At 38.6% G+C, this 18,941-nt stretch overlaps 1 protein-coding gene across 1 annotated transcript in view; it reads left to right on the plus strand.

Moving 5' to 3' along the window:
- Positions 1-18,941, plus strand: part of ASXL3 (ASXL transcriptional regulator 3) — a 132,804-nt gene that overhangs the window by 55,341 nt on the left and 58,522 nt on the right. The window contains exons 5-6 of the mRNA XM_040984705.1: positions 12,903-13,020; positions 13,972-14,091. Of these exons, the coding sequence (XP_040840639.1) occupies positions 12,903-13,020; positions 13,972-14,091 (238 nt within the window). The remainder of the gene's footprint in view (positions 1-12,902; positions 13,021-13,971; positions 14,092-18,941) is intronic.

Here is an 18,941-nt window from a genome sequence, read left to right on the forward strand (position 1 = left end):
ATAAAATTTATTTATTTTTATTGGAAAGTCATATTTACAGAGAGAAGCAGAGATAGAAAGATCTTCCATCCTCTGGCTCACTTCTCAGGTAGCAACAATGGCCAGGGCTGAGCTCATCCAAAGCCAAGATCCAGGAACTTCTTCCAGGTCTCCCACATAAGGGGCATGGTTCCAAGGCGTTGGGCCGTCCTCTACTGCTTTCCCAGGCCACAAGCAGAGAGCTGGATGGGAAGTGGAGCAGCCAGGACACTAACTAGTGCCCATATGGGATCCTGGCACATGCTAGGCAATAATTTACCCATTAGGCTGTTGTGTTGGATCCACACTATTAGTTTTTATATCAAAAATGAAAAGCTTGAATTTGTGCCCTTAGTTCATGACTTTTCTTTGTTTTAACTGCTTTCCCCCGGCATTTTCATTTTGATCTTTCACAAACCCCTTCAACCCTGATGACCCTAACTGGGCCCAGCAACAAAGGGACATGTTTATAACAAGCAAAAGAAAAATCTTGTCTTTTAAAGTATTGTTCATTTTTCAAAAACCCTCATTAAATATTTAGTTTGTTAATATTCACATCCAGTTTTCCTAAATGTGAAGTATTTATTCCTTCCCCAAACTTCAGGAAATACAGAGAGACACCACTTTTGTGCTGAATACATTACCTACCTATCCTGTACTAATTATTAAAATTTTAGTATTTTCTTTCATTTGGTATTGCATTTTTAGCTGACAAAAATATTTTCTTCTGAATAGGTCAAGTAATCTTTGGGGAGATTGTCATCTAAAACATTTTTTCAAAAGCCAAATTGTAGAGAGCAAAACTGGAATCTGTGTTGAGATCTTTTAATTGGTGACATGAAGAATGGGTGTGGGCGGAGAACCCTGGGCAAAGACTCGTTCAGGCGGCTAATAGGATGCAGGTAATCAAATGCTAACCAGGATAGAATAAAAGATACATAAACGGACACTTGTAACCTTGGCATTTAAGAAACACAAATGGGATCCTAAATGATTCCCTCATTTCTGAAGTGCAATGATTTGGAAAATCTGCAGACTGCAATGTGTTTCTGCATATGAGCGGGATTGAAAGATTCCTGTCTCAGTGTTGTTAGTCCTCAGTATCTTTTACTTGATTCTTTTTGGTTCCCTGCCAGTTGAACACTTGACAGTTGCTAGAATGTTCCACAGTTTTGAGTGAGCATTATTGCTTTGGTAGAGTGTGAATTATCAGGAAGGGCCACGGGTTTGCTTGTGTGCTGCATTGCTTCAGGAGGTCCCCGGTGCAAGCTCCTTCAGGTCCTACAAGAGCTGTTTCTCTCATTTCTTACCAAGAAGCAAAGTAGTGACTGAGAGAAATGGCTCAGTATATAGCAGAGATGCTGATGTGTGATTAATAAATACATTTGGAAGAAGAGCATGTAGAATTTTTGACCAGACTCCATATAATTGCCAAATTTCTTAAGACAGCAGTTTGTCAATGGAACATATAGCATTTAAAATTGTTAGCTATCTCAGCAAATCTGTAGCTTTTTCTTTTTTTTTTTTAAATATAATTAAATGCCCATGGCCATGCAGAATTCATTGTAGATGTATTTATCCATACACGATGCAGCCATGCGTATGAATAATTATTCCATATTTGTGAACATGTTTTGTGTGAAGCATGTACATGTGCAGATTGCCATCATGCATCTCTGAGACCAGTGGAAGTAATTAATAATTACATTGGCTGAGATTTACATTATGCTTTTTATTTCACCTGTAATATAGCATTTAATTCTCATGCAAATTCTTTGACATTTCTACTCCTCTTTTGATTTTTTAAAAAAGTATTTATTTTAATTTTGAAAGAGCAAACAAGAAATCTTTCATTTCCTGGTTTATTTCCCTAATGTCTAAACAGTCAGGGCTTTCCCAGGCTGAAGATAGGAGTTAGAAACTCCCACACAGGTCTTCCATGTGGGTCTTCATCAGCAGGGCGCTGGACTAGAAACAGAGATGGGACCGAAACCCAGTCACTCTAACATGAGATGCAGGTGTCTGAAGCATCTTTACTGCTATGCCAAGGACCCTCATCAATACTCTGATTTTTAAAATAACAAAGTTCAGGGAAGCTAGATAACTTAACCAAGGTCACCCAGCAGGTAAGTCTTGGAAATGTCATCCATATACATTATCATAGTTCCAGAGTCTACTGTCCTAACTAATTCTACATTTCAGCATATGGTATATATTACAATAAAGCATTTTATACTATCCAAGAAAATTTACCCGCTTACATGTTTGTCTAGCTTAAAAACAATACAGTATAGTCAGTGTAAGGACAGATGGCTTATGTTCAATACCAGCATGTGTTAGCTTCGTGCACTCAGATGTAGTACTCATTATTTTCAAACTTATTTGAGAGGGAGTGTGCTCCCATCTGCTGATTGACTTCCTGAATACTGGCAGCAGCTTTGGCTGGGCTGGGACCTTAGTTGGGGGACAGCAGTGCAATCCAGGACACCTATACAGTGGCAGGAAGCCAGTTACTTGAACCATTGCTGCTGCTTCGTAGATTCTGCGCTGACTGGAAGCCGGATTGGAGCAGCTGGGACAGGGACCGTGTCTGTATGAGATCCTAGTGCTTGCAAGGCAAGGATTTCACCACTGAGCCATTGTGCCAGGCCCAAAATAACATTTTTTTTAAAGATTCCTTTATCATAGTAAGACAGATAACAATTTCCCACATCTGGAGTCCCTGTACTGTATACCTCTGTATCAATTATCTTGCTGTAGGGGGTGGGCTCTTTAAAATGAAGCAGATAGTACTTGTTTAAAAAAATCCAAATTAGCCTCAATTTGTTTCTAAGTTTTATTTTTCCCTTTTCGATAGAACTGGAAAACATATTTTGTAGAGTTAACTGAAAAGCTTCCAATCTCAAAACTGACATGTGTATCTAAATGCGTTTTAAGTCTTTTTGCAATAATATATTTCAGTTTATCTCTGGAGCAAATCATGCTCAAGTCAGCATCTTTATATTTCTTCCTACCTAAAGCCAGAATTGAATTGCTGTGGATGTGATATAATCTGTACTTTCCCTGGACTTATTTAGTTGTGTTACATTTGTTTCCTCTAAAAAAGTAAATTTATTTCCATATTTAACTCTATAAATTACTTTCCTACTAAATAATCCCTGGAAGTATTAAATGTAGAAAGTCCAATTGTCTTTCCTTTACAACATTGCAGATAATTAAATTTTACTGTTTGTAATTTTGCAATGGCATATTATGCTTGTGACCAGCTTGAAGACATATTATTCACAGTAAACTACATTTGTGCTCACCATCTGCTCATTTATTTAGGTTCTGATATTGGATCTTTCTCAATTTGGAATGATAAAATTTAAATTTGTTTAGTTAAGGTAATTCATTAGTATTCAAAATACATCTGGAAGGTGCCTCATTGATGATATCCCCTAAAATGAACATAGACTGAAATGGGATGATTGATTATATAATATGAATGTGAAAATGAGAGTTTTTTGTTATGAAAAGTTGAGGAAAGGGACAGTCACACCCCACTTTTCGCAACAAAAAAGGGGCATCTTCTTAGGCTGCCCTTGCACAAGCATATTCATCACCATCTCCAGTGATGTTCTCCAGCAGAACTGTGGTGCAGTTAATTCAGCCAGTACATGGGATGCTCATGACCCAGGTAGGGTTGGGGTCCAGTCTCACTAGCTTCCTGCTAATGGGCATCCTGGGCAGGGAACAGATTGATATCCTAAGTCCTTGCAGCCCTACCACCCGTGAGAGGAGCTGGAATGATTTTGTGAACCATGGCTTTGCCCTGCTCAAGCCCCAGTTGTTGTGGCATCTGAAGAGTGAACCAGAAAATAGAATATATTCTCCCTCTCTGTTTTTCCTTCTCCCCCTTCCTTCCTCCCGACAACCTTCTGCTGCCCCCTTTCCCCTCTCCCTCTCCTGCCTTCTCTTCCTCCCTGCTGCTGTGTGTTTTCTACTCTTTATATAAAATTATTATATTTTAAAAACTTTTAAAAATACAAAATAAAAACTTAAGTGGTATTCTAGATCCTATCTTCTTTTAAAAATTTATTTGTTATTTTATGATACAGTTCCATGGGCTTTGGGATTTCCCTTTCCCGCTTCTCAGCCTCACCACCTACGTAGGTACAGGGTCCCAAAGCTTTGGGCTGTCCACTACTGTTTTCCCAGGCCACAAGTAGGGAGGTGGAAGGAAAGTGAAGCATCCGGGTCAAGAACTGGTGCCACATGGGATCCCAGTGTGTGCAAGGTGTGGATTTTAGCCCCTTGGCTATTGGGCTGGTCCCCTCAAGCAATTTTTATAGTTCTCCTTTAATTTCCTCTATAACCCGGTGCTCATTTAGAAGTATATTATTTGATCTCTAGGTCTTTGCATGTCTTCTAGGGTATTTTGACCTATTGGTCTCGAGTTTCACTCCAGGGTGGTGTGACAAGATGCATGATATCATTTTGATTTTTAAAAAATTTCTGAGGCTTTTTTGGTGACCTACAACATGGTTAATCCTGGAAAAAGTTACATGTACTGGTGAAAAAAAAAGTGTATTCTCTGTAGGATGTAGTTATCAGTAGGTATCAATTAAGTTGATTTGCTCTAGTGTATGAGTGAGCTCTGTTGTTTCCTTGCTGAGTTTCTGTCCCATTGATCTGTGCATGGATATTAATGGGGAATTAAGTTTCCCCACTATTATTGTATTGTAGCCTATTTCTCCCCCCTCCCTTAAATTCATTAATATTTGTTTCACATTTGCTGGGTTCCCTAGTATTGGTGAGTATACATTTATTATAGTGATCTCTTCTTACTGAATGGATTGTTTGGTCATTATGTGGTGTCCTCCTTCATCTCTTTCAATGTTTTTCACATCAAAGTCTGTATTATCTGATATAAGAATGACTGTGCGTGCTCCCCTTTCCTTCGCATTCGTCTGCAATACATAATTCCATCCTTTCACTTTCAGTTTCTGCTTTTTTGTTGGTGAGATGTGTCTCCTGTATGCAACCTATCGATAAGTTTTGTTTTTTAATCTCTGACACTTTATTGATGAGTTTAAACTGTTTACATTCAGGGTTAATATGAATAGGTAGTAATTTAGTCCTGGCATTTGGGCAGTGGGTTGTTCATTGTTTAGTCTTCTTTTGTTGTTTTATTGGGGCATTCTTCAAGTTTGCCTTTGGTTTTGGTAGGTGCTATTCCTTTTCTCTCTGAAGAGAACATCTTTCAAGATGAATTGTAGGGCAGGTGTGGAAGAGGTCATTTCTTTTAAGCTTTTATTTACTGTGGAATGATTTTATTTCATTTTCAAACACAAAGGAAAGCTTTTCTGGGCAAGTTATTCTGAGATAACAATTTTTTCCTTTCATAATCTGGAATATGTTAGTTATTCCATTCTGTTCTGGCTTGTAGAGTTTCCTCTGAGAAGTAAGCATGCATTATTTAAGGATCTGTTCTTTATGTTCAACTGAAGAGAGTTTGATTATCATGTGTCATTGTAAGGATCACTTTTGATCAAACCTATTGGGAGTTCTGTGCCCCTGTTGTATGTTGTTTCCCAATTACTTCTTCATATCAGGGAACTTTTTATTTATTATTTCATTAAATACATTTTTATACCCAGCTTTTCTTCTGCACATTTTGGAACTCTATAACTCTTGTATTTGGCCTTTTGATAATGTTTCTTAACTGTTGAATACTATTTTAAGCTTGACCCAGCTCCACTTCCAGCTTTTTGATTGCTTCCCCATTGTGGCAGGAAATATCTTCCAATTCTGTTATCCTGTCTTCTGCCTCACTCATTCTATTATTGAGGTCTTCCACTGAAATTTTAATTTGCTCCACTATGTTCTTAATTTTTAACATAGGAGCTTTCATTTGATTCGTTGTTTCTATTTCCTGTGTAGCATATTCCTTAAATTCTTTGAAATCCTCCATGTGCTTCTTGTTGTTCACAAGTTTTATAACAACTTGTATAAATTCTTTATCTCCCATTTTCTCGATGTCTCAGTTAACTCTGAGTTTGGTAAGGGCTTTTCCTCCTTTCCTGTGAGTAATATTTATTGTGCCTTTGTTTCTTCTTTTTTCCTTGGCCATTGCTATTCTGGGTATCAGATTCTTCTCCTTAGGGGCTGTTTCTAAGCTATGTTGACCACTGGTCTACAGGTCGGTTTGTGTTTCGGTGCCCATTCGTTCATTTTCAATCACTTGTGCCACTCCATCCGGCAAGTCTCAGTCCCAGGCTGTTGTGCTAGTCTCTACCATATTCTCCTTATCCCTAGCTCCTGGCTGACAACTTTCCACCTGCTATGATGCAGGGCAGTGGCCCTGTCGTTGCCTGCACAGCGTTTCTCCCACTCCTAGCTTAAGTAATGCCTGGGATTAGGTAGACCCAGCTGTCCTAAATCACTGGGTGCTGGTCTTCCCAGAACCTGCTGGCTGTTAGGTCTGAGAGCCACCTGAACCTGTTGTGGTTGGAACCTATAAGATGCCATGTCATCACTGTTTACTTTAGATCAGTGCAGTGCTCTGATCAGGGTAGAAGTGAATTTGTTGTCAGACTACCTCATGCATAGCTCAGTGTTGCCCTTCCGGCCCTGCAGCCTTTGCCACAGTGCACAAAATGGTGCCTGATATTATACTGATAAGGGTTCTAGTTTAGTTGGCTGGTAGGCCTGGGGGTCACCTGGACCTGTTTTGCTTGGAATGTGTAGGATGCAAAGTTGGTACTATTTTCCTGTGGGACCAGGACAATGTTCTAAGCTGGAACTGAGTTTGCTCCTGTCCCTCAGCCTTTGCCGGAGCACATAAAAAGGTAACTTTTATAGCACTGGTGGCATTCTGGGTTTGCTGGCTGTTATGCCTGGGTGCCCCTTAGACCTATTTTGAGTGCAAACTAGAATGCAAAGTTTGTACTGTTTTCCCTGTGGGATCAGTGCAGTGTGCTGAGCTGGATGTGAGTTTGCTATGGGCTTACCTCATATGCAGCTTGCTGTAGTCCCTCTGTTCCTACAGCCTTTGCCACGGTGCACTAAATGGCACCTGATGTGGCACTTGTAGGGGTCTGGGCCATGAAATCCACTTGTCCCTGCACCGCTGCCTGGGATCTGCGGCTCTGCCTCTGCTTGTGGTCAGAGCAAACAAATCAGTATGATGGGCAGTTCTTTGCCTGGGTTTACCTCCTGGTCTCCTGGTGAAATTCCCTTCCCACCTGGTCACCAGTAGAGCTCAGATCACGGAGCACTGACAGCTGATCGCTGCCGGAGTGTCTGGTCATTGTAACGCCTCCCTGTTGACTCTGCTGCTCCTTTGCGTCCACGGGTCTCCAGGTGCCCTCCTGCCGTTGGCCTGTCCTATTTCCTGGAATCTTTCGTATCTACTTCACTCTGGCTAATTATTCTCCTTCAGTTTAAACCTGCCCTCACCCTATACCACCATCTTGCTCTCTGGCAAAATATCCTATCTTTTAAAATTTTGTTTTTTAATTTGAAAGAAAGATCTTTTGCCCACTGAATTTAATCTGGTCTCTCACATAGGTGACAGGTACATAAGTAATTTAGCTCAAATACTGACTCGTTAGCTGGACTTTAAGCAGAGGAGCTAAGACTTTCTAATACAGAATGGAGCCATTCAAGCATCAGTTTTACTGCAATGCCATATGCCTCCCCATCCATCTTTTTTATTTTTAACTATTATAGAGTCATGTATTTTCCTAACAGAGATACTGAATTTAGCAGTTAGAAGTTAAATTGCAGATATTTGTATCATGGTATAAAATGGGAATTTTCTCATGTTCTTGGAATTTTAGCAAAAGCTCAAGCTGAGGACAACGTGATAAAGTGTATCTTGCTTTGAAGGGAGGTGCTAGACACAGCTCCAGAGGACTGACTGAGAGGACTCAGCAGATGGCACATTGATTATACCCAAACAGCCACGGACAAAATAACACACACACACACACACACAAACACACACACACGTTTGCTTAAATTTCATAATATGTCACAACAAAATAAACTTACCTTTTAATTGTATTTTCTTTGTGCCTATGCCTGTGTGCATATATGTGGATTTGCCTTTGTAAGTAAATTCTTATATTTTTAAGGATTATGATATGAAATCTGGAGAACTCTGAAAGCAGAAGTGACCTCAGTGGCTGAGCAGAAACTAAGTGTAAAGTCACACACCATGTAGCGAGGCAAGGATCCTGAGTGTATTTGTGGGTCAAGGAGATGCTATGCAGTGGCAACAGTACAGGCATTCCAAGGGGCATCCTAACCACTGAACCAAATGCCTGCCCCCGATCAATGTGTTTGTCAAGATTTTGATTTTGACTTAGTGAATACTTAGTGAGCATCTGATATATTCCAGGAACTCTTGTGTATTCAAGGCTGTGTCAGTAAACAAAGTGGACAGAAATCCTTGGTTTTATCAAACATACCCACTAGTTTGGGGAGGAGGAAACAATGGCATCAGACTTGCTGAATGATATTTATGTCCTTTGAGAAATTAAAAACAGTGCAGAATGGTGGGGTTGGAGAAGACTGAGGTAAATGTGGTTTATAAAGTATGCAGGTGGCTAAGGAAGGAGTGACTAGGATAGAGAGAAGGGCCAATGTGAAGGGCAGTGCTGTGCCAGGAGCATTTAAAGGGAAAATTTGAGATGATATGAATTATGGGGAGACTTACCTGGGGTGTAAGATACAATTCATTCCATGCAGTAGAACCTTCTGAATATTAGCCAGATGATTGCAAACAGCAGGCCTTTGTTTGGAGGACACCTCATGCTTTCTCTTTGACCTGTTTCTTTTCCATCCTTGGTGTTGACTAGTTAGCACAGGCACTCCCAGTTGTAGGGAGGGGGATGGATGGCGGGATGCCTTTGCTCTGAATAAAAATCCTCTGCTTCCTATAAACCTTTAGCAGCTGTTTCTGGTAAGTTCTTTGCCATCTCTGTAAAATCACTGGTCTTTGTTCTTTTACAACCACGTTGGCTTTCTTTTTGTTCCTTGAACCACCCGAGATCCTTCCTGCTAGGGCATTTGCTACTGCTGTTTTTATTGACTTGGACCCCACAATTTTTACACAGCTGGATTCTTCTTGTCCTGTAAGTCTCATCAACCCTTTGGTCTCCAGAGAGAGGTTTTCCTGTCCCATCAGCCTAGTCTGATTCCCTTGGCCCCCATTACCCTGCTTCATTTTACTGCTATCACTTTCTTAGCACTTACATTCACATGAAATAACTAGTAGTATTTCATGCTTTCTTGTGAATCCTTCAGGAAAGTGTAAACTAACTAAAGAAAATTTGTGATATACACATGGTTGTGAATCAGCACGCTAATACTGCAGTAAGGAGAGTAGGTCCTCAGAAACTGCATTTATTGCAAAACGGACATAGCCTATAAATAATAAAAATAAAAACTCAGTATTGAGTATTTACTCTGTATTCTGAACTATGCTAAATACTGTTCTTGCCAGCATTACTGTCTCTGTTTCCCAAAGTACTTTGCCTAGCATCACAGAGCTAGTTAGTTATATCTTTCTCTGACATTGCAGTCTTGTAGCCAGTGAATCACATAGCCATTGGAACAACTCCCTCCGCAATAGCCCCAGCTTCTTTCCAGTTCACATTAGAGAACAATGGATTTTATTACCTACATGGAGCAGTGGTTAGACTCATTTATTTTGGGCATGGGGGTTGGGGAACATTGTTTGCAAAGCATCAGAGGTCTGCACCTCAGACTCATTCTGGTGCACAGTTATCTTTGTTTTTCTTCATACCTTTTAAAAAATAGACTGACCTAAAAATCTAGACCCAATGCACCCTTTGAGTTTCAGCTTTCCGCTCTTATGCGGTCTGTGTGTTCCAGCTCACTTGAGCCTTCACCTCTGTCCATGTCTTACCCCGCTTGCCTGGCCCAAAAGGCATTTAAGATTGTTTACAAGTTTGTGTTGAAGGAAATGTGCAGCAAGTGTTTGAGTCAATAGGTGTGCAGATAGCTGCAGAAGTAAAGTTGCATATGCTTAAAATTAAATACGTAAAGGCTAGCCCTCATTTCACACAGTGTAAACATGTTTCCACAAGAAAGCAGCAGCTACTCTGTACCTACTGCCTCATGGGCATGAAAGTGGTGGGATCTGTTCAAGTTTAACATTAGCCAGAACAGTTACAAACATCTCAAACAAGTCAACATTATCATACTGCAACATTCTGATCTGCCTAAAGGGTGTCCCCAGTGTTCTTAGGTAAATCCTGCTTTCTGTCGGTTGGGATCAGATGGATTGGGATATTCAAGGCAGCCCCAGATTAGTCTACAGTGACCGTGGATCTGGCACGCGCAGTCAATCCAGAGGTCCCTTTAACATCTGCACAACTGAACTGCTGTATGTCTGAGTTTATCTGGCAAACTGTTGCTTTACCAGTTACATAGTAGACAAAGACTTCAGTTTTACTCATCTTCTATAAATGCTGTTTTGGGTATGCCTGCTTTTTGTTTTTATTTTTTAAACAAAAAACAAGTCCATATATTTGTTAGTATACTTAAAATAATTGCATTTCTTATATGGCGGGCATTGAGTTTTGGTTATCTGCAGCCACATAATGTTGCAATTAGTATTTTTTTTAACATTGAACTGTAAGGTATTGTTGACAATTTTCCAAGTAGGAAATCAATGTTTCTTAATATTGGTTAGCGTTCCTTTGTCTGTGCCTAGACTGTCAGAATTCAAAGTTGCTGAGAGTTTTTGTTCTTATTTCAATCAGTTTTTTATCCGCATTTGATTATCAATTTCTCTGTACTTGAATTAATTTTAGAAATTAGATCTAGAAGTTGAGCACCAAATTTTTGTTACATTAATTATTGTTCATCACACATGCTCCAAAAATTCATTCCATCTTTGACTTTTAGATTCCAACATATTCGGCTCTAGTTAGTGAATTATTTATCCTTTAACCAAAATAAATAAATAAATAAATAAATAAAACCTCCAGATCTTTGTAATGCACTTAAAGCAATTATTATTTTTTTATCTCTGGTGGACATTTAGTTGCAAGCACCTGTAAGATAGTGTTGCATGTCAATATTTTAAAAGATATTATAATGAGAAATATTGTTCAGATATTGTGGGTAGGAAATACATGTTCACAAAATGTCATTCAGATGGGTTCAATATTGGCTTCATGTTTTCTAAGTGAATTCCCAACCTCACACATGCACATGCATGTTTTTAAATATTTAACATGTTATCAAGAGATATAATTAAAATCTATTGTATTTATACTTGTAAAAATTGATCATTGTGTAGGTTTCATTGTTTTACAGAGTCTTATCTAGTGGCCAGAAATAGACTTACAGTTCTGTTTATTATAGGACTTATAAATTAATGTCTAATAAGTGCTCTAAGTCTTATACAAGTCTAAAGAGATTAATGTAAAATTTATGTGCAATTATATATACACATCAAAGGAAGAGCAGAGTAAATGTTTTAAATATTTCATAGCACATATGCTTACATTAAATCTGTTATTGACAGCAGGGTAAAAGTGAGAATATTAATTTTTGCATTTCTCATTTTCATCCCCATGGTATTACTTCATCAAAGCTCAACAGATATAAGAACCAAATGGGCAGTATCTTATCATTTGTCATCATGTCATTTATAATAATTTGCTCAAGCCTTTACGCTCTCCTCTGACATTGAATTCCATCTGAAAGTATCTTCTCTCATTTAAGTGGTGTTGAGTTTTTCACATCTGTGATCATTTGAAATTATTTGATCACAAAAGCTTAGAGTCAACAAGCTAATGCCATTTGCACATAAAATAGCAGCTTTTTTGGAGTCAGTGCAATATGTTCAAAGATTGTGGGAACTGTTGATCGAAGCACATTTAACACGTAACTGAGACGTTGTGTGACTGTTAGCTATTTCAAGAATAAAAAAGATCTGAGACTGTCTGCAGCTAGACTTTTAACCTTCTGAGTTTTAGCATTCCTGTGCCTGTGAATTAAATGGCTGTTCCATACATAAAAGACCTTTTTTATTATGAGTAATTTTCTGCATATATTGATCAACTAGATAAGCTGCATTTCAAAACTTTTTAATGTCTTTTTTTTACATTATCATCATTATGGCCAATTCATTTATGAAACACAAAGTCACTCCCATTTGGGGAGATTTATTCCATATCTCTTTTTTCCCCCTCTTGGATTTGCAAAACCCCATCATATCCGTGTTCTGAAGGTTAATACCCAAAGTCAAGCAGACAGAAGCCAAGTGCTGCGAGGTTTCCAAGATTAGGACTGATTCTCTTCACAGAAATAAATGATTCCTGCCATGTTCGGTGATTTTGTGCAGTGCTCCCCACGGCTGAGTGAGTGCGTCGATACTGTAGTCCTTACACGCTGCACATGCTGATGACACTCGGTGTTAACTTGATTGACTTGAGCACTGTGCTGGAGAGGATGCACCTGCGAGAGAAGTGCAGACACATATATTTTTATCCTGGATTGGAAACATTTATTTTACATTTATTTTCCTTGGGAGTCAGAGTTTCAACAACTTCCACAGGCTCTCAAGCCAGGCTGCTAAGGTAAAGCAAACCATTAAGTGCTGCTTTGCTGTCAGAATTACACTGAAAATGGTCTCAGATTTCTAGTGTTCGCCAAAGCCTGATTTTATACTTTTGAGGGAGAATGACATCAAGGTAGTTATTGAAGATTCTGACATATTAGAGGTTCTGTTTAACTTAAGTCTCATGAAGAGGTTTTATCTAATTATGCACAAGTAAATCATTTAATTCAATCATGAGAAAGCATTTGGGCTGTTTTTTTTTTAATCCTGTTTTTTTTTTTATTATGTTTTATAGGCTTTGAGGCAGCAGCAGAAAAGAAGAAATGGAGTCTCAATGATGGTCAACAAGACTGTGCCTCGTGTTGTGTTGACACCATTAAAGGTGTCCGATGAGCAGTCGGATTCACCTTCAGGTATAGAGCTCCGATAGCGCAGGCATGGCCACCTGTCCCCAGAGGAGACCTCCTCCCTGGGAGAGATGTTAGGAACCTTTTCTGAATAGTAACTGCCACTGAGGTTTGATTTCCAATTTTTATACCATTGAGTCTTTCAGTTCAGAAACTAGAGAGTATTTACCAGTTTTTTAAAAAAAAGCACCAACTCTTATGCTCAAATGATTTCATTTGGTGTTGGTGAGATGTGCAAGGAGATGCGTGGCGCTGCTGTGGGGTGGGAGAAGCTTCTCACTGTTGTGGCTTTAGCTTCTATGTGAATCGGGAATTTTGCGAGTGGGCCACGTGCTGCTGTGTAATTCTTCTGAGTTCTTCTGAATGTGAATTTGTTTTCCTGTTCTGTGTTGCAACATGAGGAAGCCTTTATTAGTTTTTGTGTTCTGGCAATATTCTTCGCACTTCAGCAGAGCCCTGACCTTTTCTTATAATTTGCCCCATGTCATTGTATCAGCTGTGTACCATTCTATCTATTATAGATGAACGTCTGCATTTTCTGTTCCTGTTCTAGCACAGGGTTATTTATAAAGATCTGATTGCTCCCTCTTCCCAAGACCCCTGTTTTCTCCATCTTGCTGTCTCTGTCTTGTATTGTCTCTAAGTGGGATAGTATTGCTCAATCTTGTTCGTGTGTTCTTACCATAGCTCTGACTCTATTTATTTTAAAAGCTATCAGATCGGTGAATGTGTTTTTGACTCTGCTATTAGGCCATCTGTTCTTGCTTTTTGTTCTGTTTGATTGATTTATTGGGCTTCTTTCTTTACATCCAACAGAAAAATCAGATTGTGGCCAAAGGTAGTGTATTAACTCCTAGAAAAGGAGATTGTATCTATGGTTCTTGAAACAATTTTAGGTTTTTCTTTTCAAGGACAGTGAGAAGAAGATAATGGCGTAATAACTATTTCCTTTTTTAGGATCCGAATCTAAAAATGGTGAAGCAGACAGTTCAGATAAAGAAATGAAACATGGGCAAAAATCTCCCACTGGAAAACAAACAAATCAACACTTAAAAAGATTAAAAAAGTCTGGTTTAGGTGAGTGTTGTTCAACAGACTGACATTTCACATTTTAGACGTTTATGTTTTTTTTTAACAATATATCGTGGGAAATTCTCAGAAGGCTTTTTAAAAACAGTGGTTGAATAAGGAAATTTAAATACCTGCATCTAAACCAATAGAGTTGCTAAACGAGGAGCCATAGTTACAATCGTATGTTCTTGGGCTTGTCTGTCCATTTGCACATGATATTATTGGAGGAAGCAGAGGATAGATAACTCAGAGTGTGCAGCCAGGTCATCGTCTGCCTGCCGATGGTTCCATCTTAGAGGGGGCGTTGTTTGTGTGTGATTGTGTCACTTGATGGGAATGTTCTGTATGAGCGAAGACATACAAGATTTTATGAAGGATTCATTGAGCTGGTGAAAACGTTGTCATCAGGTCTACTGTGATGGAACTACTTTGCCTTTCTGTGCCGCTGAAAACATGCCCAAGTGCCTGAGCGTGAATATGCAATCACTAAGAAGTGAGGGAGACTCAGTCCCTAGGTCTTGCCCCTCACGCCCGAGTTTTCTCTGACATACTTTGCTTCTTGAAACTGCTCATCAGGATCCCAGCAGAGCCACGGACAGGAAAGGAATAGTAAACGGAAAAAGACAAAAAATATATATCTGGCTGCACATTGTGAGTTTTGGCTGTTCTACCATGTCTGTTTTTATCTCCCTCGGTTGACTAATAAATAGGGGTAATCATGATAATTCACTTCATGATATTATCTTATAAAATAGTTGATAGAAACTATAAATTCAGTGATGTGGACTCTATTAACAGGTTCTGCCACACTTTCCTGGCACTTAGAATATTTCTTTTTTTAATGAAGATTTATTTAGTTTTATTGGAAAGGTGGATATACAGATAGGAGGAGAGACAGAGAGGAAGATCTTCTGTCTGATGATTCACTCCCCAAGTGGCCGCAACAGCCTCTTCCAGGTCTCCCATGCAGGTGCAGAGTCCCAAGGCACTGGGCCGTCCTCGACTGCTTTCCCAGGCCACAAGCAGGGAGCTGGACGGGAAGCGGGGCTGCCAGGATAAGAACCCGCGCCCATATGGGATCCTGACACGTTTAAGGCGAGGAGTTTAATTGCTACACTAATGCACCAGGCCCACCCCGTTTTTTTTTTTTTAATATTCCTGCTGAAGAAAGGGATTGTTGTTTATAAATTCTAAGCTATTTAAACCATTCTTAATTAAAGCCAGTAACATAAATATGTTCTGATTAAAATTGCTAATCCTGAAAGAAAAAAATCCAATCAAAATCAGACTTCATGGAATAAGCCCGTATTTCCTTTTTCTTGTGATTTTTTTTTTCCTAACGGATTCCTTGGGCACTCTGAAGAACATAAACTAAGGGGTCATAATAATATTGAATTTCCATATCCTCTGGATGCTTTGGTCATTTTATTTCTTATGGCATTCTTACAGGTCTTTTGAGCTTACATCAGTAAACACTATGTTGTTGATTTAGGTGTTTTGTTTACTTTTAGCTAAGGTTATGTATTAAAACTGAAAGTTCTCTGAGTAGCTCTGGTTTAATTGACTTCAAAGTGGCTGAACACAGATGTAAAGAATAAAGATTTGCTGTGCTATTTGCTAATGATGTCTTAGTAAAACAAAAACAAACCAAAATTTGCTTCTCCCTCTCGCATAAACACAGCAGTAACAATGTTAGCACAATGTTTATTATTCTTATTTTCATAGGGCTTGCAATTTAACATAACAGTAAATTTTAGGCAGCCCAATAACCTAACATTGGAAATGTCATCTGGTGAGCTGGAGGGTAGATACAGGCTGCAAATGGAGTTTGAGGTTTGTTTTTCTTACAGAATCAATTGCCTTAATACTCTCTCACCTTGTCTTGGCACAGGCTAAACCTTATGTAAAATGTTCCCAAAGGATTTTTCTGAGATAACCCTAATGTATTATCCCCTCATTGTCTTCATGGCCCAAAGCTCTAGAGCATAGATTTGTAAACAGTTAAAATTTCCATAATGATTTTCTTATCACTTGTTTTGCATGCCTTTCTGTGTAATTGGGAAACTGTATTTTTAAAGGGAAGTTTAGATTTACAGCAAAATGAAACAAAACATACGCATACCTACTCCACACAGGCACAAGTTGATACATTCCCAGCATCCTTTCCCACAATGCTAGGGTTTTTGTTACGCTTGATGCATGTATGTTAACACGTCATTATCAGCGGTCACCATATTCACGGGGCTCAGCGTTGGTTATCCATGCTGTGGAGGCTCCCAGTGTCACATCCCTAGCACCCCCTAAGGCAGGGTAGAACAGTCTTACTGTCCTGAGTCTCCTCTGTGCTTTGCCATTCCCTCCCTTCCTTTTTCCCTGTGTTTATTTTTCAGATTTCTACTACTTAACATGTAAGTTCCTTGGTTTCTGGGTCATTGACCTAAATCAGTTTTAATTAGACTTCTTCCTACCCCAGTCACACAGTAAGAGTTTAAAAAGTGCTTGCTAAACAAATTTAAGCTTCTAATTGATGCCTCTGAAGGGGTTTAAATAAATGTCCACGTTAAGCCCAACTTCTGGGATTCATTCCAAGAAATGTATTTTATTTAGCTTAATCTTTGGGTAGTGAAGAATTATAACTTTGCTGGTTTATACAATGTTACACACTCCTTAAATAAATCAGGACAGAAAAATGAAAATGAAAATTGAGTAATAATTTCACATTATTTCATCAAAAATAATCATCCCCATTGTTTTATAAACATTATTTGACATCTCTCTAGTGTATCCACAGACAGGGATCATATTAAAAAGTCTGTTATGACATTTTAATTAAAGTACTGCATTTGATTAATTTTAGGTAAAGTAAAAATACAAAATTTTTGAAGATTGCTTCCAAATTCTTTCCAAAGATATTAAAATTACGAAAAAGTTAGTATCTAATATTTTCAACTTTAGGTGATATATTATAAAAGGCTTCGAAATAACGACAGCTCCTACTACCTGCAAGTTTGTTATATTACTTTTATAATATCAAAATTCATGACATTTGTACTCCCTTTGTTTAACCATATCCCTATAGGTTTTTTCATGCTGGTGTTTATTTACTTATTTAAAAAGGTAAAGTCAGGGAAAGAGTGAGCCAGAGTGCATGAGAAAGAGAGATTTTTTCATGTACAGATTTCATTCTACAAAGGCTTTAGTTAACCAGGTTGCCGCCAGGCTAAAGCCCAGACCCACGAGCGCCCTCTGGGTCTCCCACGTGAGTGGCAGGAGTGTAAGTGCTAGAGCTGTTGATCATCCCCTTGGCAGGGAGGAGTGGAAGCAGAGTGCTGGGCTCAGCACTGGCATTCTGAGACGGGGTGTGGGTTTCGCCTTGCAGCACATTACCTGCTCCACGGTATGAGTGTTGACGCCAGCAGACTAGCACTGATGAACAAATGTTGTAGTGCTACATCTTTCGCTCAAAATAGGAGCCCTGAACCAACTTCTGACCAAAATAAGAGAAAATTGTCCTGGCTGTAATTAAGCACATTGCCCGTAATGTTCGTTGTGATATCAGCCTGTTGTACTATCGTGTGCCATAGACTCTCATGTTGGCAGTTTGCTAGTGGTTCCTTCTCTTTTATGTCCTCCCTGGTCTGCATCAGATCCTCTAGGCTAAGCGTCAAGAATTAGAGACAGAATTGTCTTCTCTGGGTAACTGCTTTAATTTAATAAGACAATCATATATAATTGGATTGTTCTTAAGCCAATTAAGAGTACATGTGTAAGGATAATTAAAGTGGTATTCAACATCCTCTGTGGCAACAAATTGAGTTCGTCTACTCTGTCTTTCCCTAAAATTATAAGTTATATTTTTCTTAGGTAGATATCTTTGAAATAGGTTTTCTGTTGGCTTTGTCATAAAAGACTGTGTGTCATTTAGAGACTTATTTTTCCTATGATTATTCTGAAAGACTTTAACCAATACTAAAAAGTAATAGTGTAAAATCCTACTTCTCACATGAGTCCTTATAATATATGTTTCAAAAGATTTACATTTTTCTTAGCTCTTCAATAGGCTTGCCCAATCACAGTCATTTTCAATAAATGGCCTGTGAGCCCTGGCTGTGTGCTGTCTGCTCCACTTGCGATTCAACTCCCTTCCAATATGCTTGGGAAAAGCAAAAGACGCAAGTGGTTGGGTCATCATATGCTTGTGAGTGACCCAGCAGAAGTGCTTGTCTCCTGGATTCAGCCTTGCCCCTCCCTGGCCATTGCAACCATTTGGACAATGAACCAGCCAGTGGAGGCTCTTTCTCTCTCTTTTTCTCTTTCTTGGCCCCTCCCTCTCATCTTCTTCTGTATCTCTTTCTCTATAATTCTGCCTGTTAAATACTTAAAATAAATCTTAAAGTTAAGCTATAAAAAAGTGGATGTTATTTAAGCACTATTTTGTGATTTCTTGAGATTGACCAATAAGATTCTCTCATGCTGTCTTCCTTTGTTCTTATTTGTGAAACAAAGCTATATTAACTTTATACGTAGACTTGGAGAGATTTTTTTTTTTAGCTGTTGTCTGGAATTTGTCTGAAATTAAATAATGCAAGAAATCCAGATGATAATAAATCTCTTGTGCAACAGAAAATTCATATTTAAAGCTGTTCATTATTTGAATTTTTGTGTGTATATACAGGATGACAATGTTGGCTATTGAACTGTTTTTTTTTTTTTTAATGTTTCAAAAGTCTATTCAGGAATTCAATTTTTAAGTTAAATGCAGACCATCAGCTTAAACTAATTTGCCATCAAATCTGTTGTGAAACACCATAATATTATGCCTTTAAAGTGTTTTAATAGTAATTATATTTGCTTTT

The sequence above is a fragment of the Ochotona curzoniae genome, unplaced genomic scaffold (genome assembly GCF_017591425.1).
Source record: "Ochotona curzoniae isolate NIBS_2020 unplaced genomic scaffold, NIBS_Ocur_1.0 contig_43, whole genome shotgun sequence".
Classification (NCBI taxonomy): Eukaryota; Metazoa; Chordata; class Mammalia; order Lagomorpha; family Ochotonidae; genus Ochotona; species Ochotona curzoniae.